This window comes from Embiotoca jacksoni, unplaced genomic scaffold (assembly GCF_022577435.1).
Source record: "Embiotoca jacksoni isolate LCO1_2020_lvr unplaced genomic scaffold, fEmbJac1.0.p SCAF_2, whole genome shotgun sequence".
NCBI classification, from domain to species: domain Eukaryota; kingdom Metazoa; phylum Chordata; class Actinopteri; family Embiotocidae; genus Embiotoca; species Embiotoca jacksoni.
Window position 1 is genome coordinate 290122 of NW_027185340.1, and position 7398 is coordinate 297519.

The following is a 7398-nucleotide window of genomic DNA, read 5'->3' on the forward strand; positions in this document are numbered from 1 at the left end:
CACTCTCTCCAACACTCTCCAACACTCTCCAACACACTCTCCAACACTCTCCAACACTCTCCAACACTCTCCAACACTCTCTCCAACACTCTCCAACACACACTCCAACACTCTCTCCAACACTCTCCAACACTCTCTCCAACACTCTCCAACACTCTCTCCAACACTCCCCAACACTCTCTCCAACACTCTCTCCAACACTCTCTCCAACACTCTCTCCAACACTCTCTCCAACACTCTCCAACACTCTCTCCAACACTCTCTCCAACACTCTCTCCAACACTCTCCAACACTCTCTCCAACACTCTCTCCAACACTCTCCAACACTCTCCAACACTCTCCAACACTCTCTCCAACACTCTCTCCAACACTCTCCAACACTCTCTCCAACACTCTCCAACACTCTCTCCAACACTCTCCAACACTCTCTCCAACACTCTCCAACACTCTCTCCAACACTCTCCAACACTCTCTCCAATACTCTCTCCAACACTCTCCAACACTCTCTCCAACACTCTCTCCAACACTCTCTCCAACACTCTCCAACACTCTCTCCAACACTCTCCAACACTCTCCAACACTCTCTCCAACACTCTCCAACACTCTCTCCAACACTCTCCAACACTCTCCAACACTCTCCAACACTCTCTCCAACACTCTCCAACACTCTCCAACACTCTCTCCAACACTCTCTCCAACACTCTCCAACACTCTCTCCAACACTCTCCAACACTCTCTCCAACACTCTCTCCAACACTCTCTCCAACACTCTCTCCAACACTCTCCAACACTCTCTCCAACACTCTCTCCAACACTCTCTCCAACACTCTCCAACACTCTCTCCAACACTCTCTCCAACACTCTCCAACACTCTCCAACACTCTCTCCAACACTCTCTCCAACACTCTCCAACACTCTCTCCAACACTCTCTCCAACACTCTCCAACACTCTCCAACACTCTCCAACACTCTCTCCAACACTCTCTCCAACACTCTCTCCAACACTCTCCAACACTCTCCAACACTCTCTCCAACACTCTCCAACACTCTCTCCAACACTCTCTCCAACACTCTCCAACACTCTCTCCAACACTCTCCAACACTCTCCAACACTCTCTCCAACACTCTCCAACACTCTCTCCAATACTCTCTCCAACACTCTCCAACACTCTCTCCAACACTCTCTCCAACACTCTCCAACACTCTCTCCAACACTCTCCAACACTCTCCAACACTCTCTCCAACACTCTCCAACACTCTCTCCAACACTCTCCAACACTCTCCAACACTCTCCAACACTCTCCAACACTCTCTCCAACACTCTCCAACACTCTCTCCAACACTCTCCAACACACTCTCCAACACACTCTCCAACACTCTCTCCAACACTCTCTCCAACACTCTCCAACACTCTCTCCAACACTCTCCAACACTCTCCAACACTCTCTCCAACACTCTCTCCAACACTCTCTCCAACACTCTCTCCAACACTCTCCAACACTCTCTCCAACACTCTCCAACACTCTCTCCAACACTCTCTCCAACACTCTCCAACACTCTCTCCAACACTCTCTCCAACACTTTCTCCAACACTCTCCAACACTCTCTCCAACACTCTCCAACACACTCTCCAACACTCTCTCCAACACTCTCTCCAACACTCTCTCCAACACTCTCTCCAACACACTCTCCAACACTCTCTCCAACACTCTCCAACACTCTCTCCAACACTCTCCAACACTCTCCAACACACTCTCCAACACTCTCTCCAACATTCTCTCCAACGCCCTTGCAGTGATAATGCAAAGTAATTTAGGAAAACTTCCTCCCACACTGCAGGCGAAGCTAAATTAATGTCTCATTCCCAATATAGAAACTACGTAATGTAGTTTAGGTCACTGTGGAAGATATTTATTTATACATTATGTAACGTGTAAAAAAAAATGCACCAAACTATCCACTTTTCTCTGCACATAAGCTCCTGCCCACAAACCTGGCATACAGTATGTCATGATGTTTTAACTGTACGTCTCTCCTCCCTCCAGGGAAGTACGCGATGAGAGACCTGGTCAACCGTCTCCCCGGAGGAAACACCAGCCTGCTGTCGGACGAGACCGTCGCAGCCATCTGTTGCACTCTGCACGAGGTCACCAGCAAAAACATGGAGAACGCCAAGGCCTTGGCCGACACGGGCGGCATCGAGAAGCTGGTCAACATCACCAAGGGCAGAGGAGACAGGTGTGCTACAGCACTACGGATTTATCTGAACACCGCACAAGGAGACACACCTGACTGTAACCTGCACACACGCTCAGATCAACACACACACACACACACACACACACACACACACACACACACACACACACACACACACACACACACACACACACACACACACACACACACACACACACACACAAAGGTTTAAATGCTTGAAGGAGAAGCGGTAGCCTCAGGGAAGGTGGTCTGCCTGCATTGAGGTTTTACGTCCCGGTGGAATAATGGTACAGCAGCTATTTCTAGCCTGCTATATATTCAGTAATGTTCCAGGTTATAAAACACACTCTTCCATCAATCACAGTGTGCTGCAATATTTACACTGGAGTTTAAAATCAGGTTAAAGGGATTCAGGAACACTCACAAATACATATACATATGTCTTTTCCAGGTACTCTATGAAGGTGGTTAAAGCAGCTGCTCAGGTGCTGAACACCCTGTGGCAGTACAGGGATCTGAGAACCATCTATAAAAAAGTAAGGATTATTGATAATGGCTTATTATTGTACAGTCGAGTCTGATGTCTGTGCACAATGAATAATGTGTTTTTAATCAAAGGAGAGGCAATAACTGAAAGAGAGACTGTAAAACTGTAAACTTTTATTTAATATTATTATGTGTGTGGAATGTTAAAAATGAGGAAGGTTAAAAGATTGACAACTGTACCTTTTAACAAGACTGCTCACTCCGGACCAAAACTAATACCACAGATGCATTTTACATCCGGCTCCCTTAGAGTCATTCAAACCGCCACTTTTTGCTCTCTGTGCTGCCCCACCAGGACGGATGGAACCAGAACCATTTCCTCACTCCAGTGTCAACACTGGAACGGGACCGGTTCAAGTCCCAGCCCACCCTACCCACCAGCACCCTTCAGATGTCTCCGGTCAACCACCCCGGTGGGTTCAGTTAACTACAGACCCCGCCGGATGAAAATAGACACGGCCGGTCAACCAGGAAAACCTCTGGAATTGATTGTTGAAATGTGTTTCTCTCTTTTGCAGCTGCCAGTGCCACGTCATCTCCTGCGATGTTGGGCATCAAAGAGCATAGAGACTCTATCAGAGATTATCAGAGACCACAGTCAACTATGCAATTTTATAATTCCCAAGGAGACAACAGTATCCATAAAAAACAATATACAGGTACACATTTGAAAGTCACATCAGCCGTCTTTAAGGATCTAATTCTGTCCCTCTATGTTCACCAGACTGTCGGCTCCTCTTCGCCTCAGTTATCTATTTTATAGCTCATAACACTCTGAGCAGATCCCGTGGCCGGTCTTCTCCCCATGCCCAGACAGCCCCCTCTTATCCTTTCCACCAACGCCTGCCAGCTCTAAAACAGTCAGTCAATTTTATTCAGAGCACTTCAGAGCTGGTTTTGTACCGTAGTCGGCCTGGGCAGCAGTAAAGTGGACCGACCAGCCAGGGGTGGACACTTCACAATGGCGCCATTGTTAGCGGGCCCAAGTCTCAGCTTGCAGACGGGGGCAGTGAGTGGGTACCCAGACACACTACAGCCAGACAAGAGCTCTCTAGCCAGCCTACGCTGGGTGGTGTGTGTGTGTGTGTGTGTGTGTGTGTGGGGGGGGGGGGGGGGGGGGGGGGGGGGGGGGGGGGGGGGGGGGGCAGAGTAAACTAAATGAGCTGCAGCCTCAACAACCCGCGTATTACATAGGCAAGTGGAAATAGAGTTACTGGATTCCGCTGGTTTGTTAAAGTGCCAGAGAAAATAGCCGTCCCATGTCAGTGTAAGCAACAGAACCGCGGTGGCCAACTCCATTGTTGGGAGGGATTCCTCTCCAGCACAGCACGGCACCTCTTGATCCTCCTCTCTAATCCTCAAAATACCCACATCTGCCCTTTGGGAATGTGCAGACTTTTTCACTATTATGAATATGAATTTTTGAGTCCTTCTCTATGATTTATAGCAACGCCCGCTTTATTTTTTTTTGCAGGGTCTGGAAAGCTGTCTCCTTATTATTACTCATCACCCACAAGAGAGGGGCCCAGAAGAACACAGGTGAATATACAGTAATACTTCTGCATAAATGTCTGGTGATACTTCACAGCCTCTGCGTTCTCATCTGGTTTTATTTCTGCTCTGACTCGACTCAACAGTGCAGAGGTACCAATGAGACTAAACTGTTGTGTGTATGTTGTTTTGATTATTTAATTCAAAATTTACACATGAGCTTGCTTTATTTGTGCAGAATAGTTTATATCATTTTCTTTCTACAGTGTTTTAGTTATTAAAACAATAAGTTTGCAACTCATACAGACAATAACTCAGACAATAATTTAAAAGAGTAGCATGGTTATTGTCAATAGTTTTTCTTTGCTTCTCTACTAATCGATGTCTCTGCTTCATCCTTACTTGACCTCGTTTTTAAGACAAAAAACAAAACTGCAGATATGATACCGCCACTGAAAATCAATGTTTCTTCTAGGAAATGTTTGATAGTGCTTGTACAAGGCCCTCGTTTGAGATCCCTCCACTGCACTGTAAAAACCTGGCGAGGACACGCGGCTCTTCTACCCCGCTTAACTAATACAAAGAGACTGACACATATTCCGCTGCGGATAAATGGTGACGTGGGAATAACCCAGCACATCAGCTATTGTTTGAGCAAGAGTGAATGTGACTGCTGGGATTGGGATGGTCTGGGCGCGTCTCGGGCACCTGTCACTGTCGGACACATCCATGTGTGCCCATTCAGATAAGAGAGAGGAGGAGGAGGAGGAGGAGGAGGAGGAGATGGGGCACAGAGAGACTCCTCTTCTGTCCTTCATCCCTTCACGTTTAGACGAGTTAATGTGTGAAGACAGTCATCACCTTATTTACTGCAGACCATCAGAGATCCATCTATCGTCTGGATTCCTCCGTTTACCTTCGAAGCTCTTTTCTGTTGATTGATTAGTTCACTGGCTGAAAAAACTCCAACCACAAAATGCATTTTGCTGAAACTGCTGCGATGTCAGTAATTGTTGTGACATTTTATTACCATCAAGTGGAAGATTGGTTTGGGGTATTATTATTTGACGTTTCTTTGTGTTTTGACAGCGGTTATAAGACGTCTTCACTATAAAAGACGCAGTTCAACATTTTGGAAAATAGTCTGTTTGCTCTCGTAGAGAGTTAGATGAGGAGATTGACATTGTCAGTGCGACACTGTGTTTAGCCACAACATACATAAAACCACATATTGTTGATTTACACTTGATTTTTTTTTTTCTATTGATTTAACGTACAAGATATAACTCTTTCAGCCTGTGAGCTTTCAAGGTGCTTGTAGGTGGATTTTATTACCTTGCCAGGCTAGCTGTTTTCTTTATCTCAAATCTTCATGCTAAGCTAAGCTAAATAGCTGCTGGATGTAGCGTCAGATTTACTGCACGGATATGAAGGGTGCTATCGATCTCTTCATCTAAAGTTCATTCGCAATGCGAATAAATGAATTTCCCAAAACGTTGGTGGGTGATGTGACGTGTGGGTGTACAGTGGGGTCTAAATGTTCCTGTAAGTACAAGTAGTTGTATAACAATGTGAAAATACTCCATTACAATTCCAATTATTGTACTTAAATGAAGGTGCAGAAGTATTATCAGCAAAATTTACATTAAAATATAAAAGTAGTGAAACTATAAAGCTGCTGTCTCAGTCTCAGTGAGAATGGACGGATTCAAACCTGAAATGCCGATCACACGTGGAGTCAGTGACTTCATGAGTGTTTTGGGTATGATTGATCACAGCCTGCCTGCCTCTTTTTCCTTGCAGCCTATGTATTATACAGACGAGCCGGGCAGGAGGAACTACGATACATACAGAATGTACCTGCAGCATCCCCACGGCTACGACGACTCGTATTTGGAGGAGGTCATCACCTACCCTCCTCCGACAGTCGACTACAGCTCCCAGCCTCGTGGACTGAAATCCACCACCAACTACGTGGACTATTACGCCAGCACACGGAGGCCCTCGTACCGGGCAGAGCAGTACCCCGGCTCTCCTGACTCCTGGGTATAAGTCTGGAGGAGCCTCCGTGTTCCAATCAACAGCCTCCTTCTTCCCTGATTGTGGTTTGGGATGGAAGGAAGGGCGTCTTCACCCTGCAGAGGAGGCGAGGAGGCGAGGAGCCGGGGAAGCACACAGGAAACAACAAACTTTTTCATGAACTTGGCTTTATAAGTGTGTTTGTTTTAAAGTGGATGTGTGTGTACGGAGGGGAGTTCAACTGAGTGATAGCAGATGGAAAGATGGGATGTGTGCCAAAGAAGGAAATCAAGGAATGTCTTTTTAAAAATTATTTTTCATTTAGTAGAGGAAGATGGAATCATGCTGGGGGTCTGTCGAGGGACGAAACCGGACACTGCCGTGAGGAGACGCATGTCCCGTTCTGTCTAGATGTTAGTTTTATTTTCGTTATGAAACTCTTAGCTGTGATAGCATGGTGAGAGGTGTGAGTCATGTGAGCGAGGGTCCGCGGTAAGAGTCAAGATGGGGGGAAGATGTATGTGCAGAAGCCAAAATTGATCATGAACTCATAACTGTAAAAAAAAAAGGACAAAAATAGTTAACTAATGATGGTAGATTGTACAGAGGGATCAAATTGTATCTGTACTTAATGTTGAAGCTGTGTGATTCCATGGAGTCTTGTACATTTCTTTCATTTTATTGTAAATACAGAAAAAAAAAAAGAACAACACGTTACCTGGTTTACACTCATCAGCACTGGTTAAAAAACAAACTTGTGCCATGTTAAATCTCTAAAGATGTATAAATATACAAATAAATATGTGGACAAAGATGACATCATAACACAACCATGTTAACATAATAAAAAGGTCAGTTTTTGTTTTTTAATCTGAGTGAGTAATCTTTTCACAGTGAAGGCGTACTGATCCAGAGGAGAGATCAAACTCAGAGCTCAGAGTGGAATCTTCTTCTTCATGCTGTATTTCCTCAGACGGGCAGGTGAGCTGTTAAACTGCACCGGAGGAGAACACTGAATCCCTGCTGCTCACACATGGACAAACAGACTTTACTCCTCATTTCAAAAAATGCTGCTTTCCAAACATTGTGAAGATATCAACAAGGAAGGATTCAAAGACAATT

General features: G+C 45.5%; 1 protein-coding gene across 7 annotated transcripts in view; it reads left to right on the forward strand.

Moving 5' to 3' along the window:
- The window catches only part of LOC138200804 (plakophilin-4-like), an 81677-nt gene extending 74531 nt beyond the window's left edge, over nucleotides 1-7146 (forward strand). For all 7 annotated transcript variants that reach the window (XM_069153691.1, XM_069153690.1, XM_069153695.1 and 4 more), the window contains 6 exons: nucleotides 2046-2238; nucleotides 2672-2756; nucleotides 3062-3179; nucleotides 3285-3425; nucleotides 4241-4305; nucleotides 6061-7146. In XM_069153691.1, the coding sequence (XP_069009792.1) occupies nucleotides 2046-2238; nucleotides 2672-2756; nucleotides 3062-3179; nucleotides 3285-3425; nucleotides 4241-4305; nucleotides 6061-6309 (851 nt within the window). In that variant the 3' untranslated portion in view covers nucleotides 6310-7146. The remainder of the gene's footprint in view (nucleotides 1-2045; nucleotides 2239-2671; nucleotides 2757-3061; nucleotides 3180-3284; nucleotides 3426-4240; nucleotides 4306-6060) is intronic.
- The last annotated feature ends 252 nt before the right edge of the window (nucleotides 7147-7398 follow it).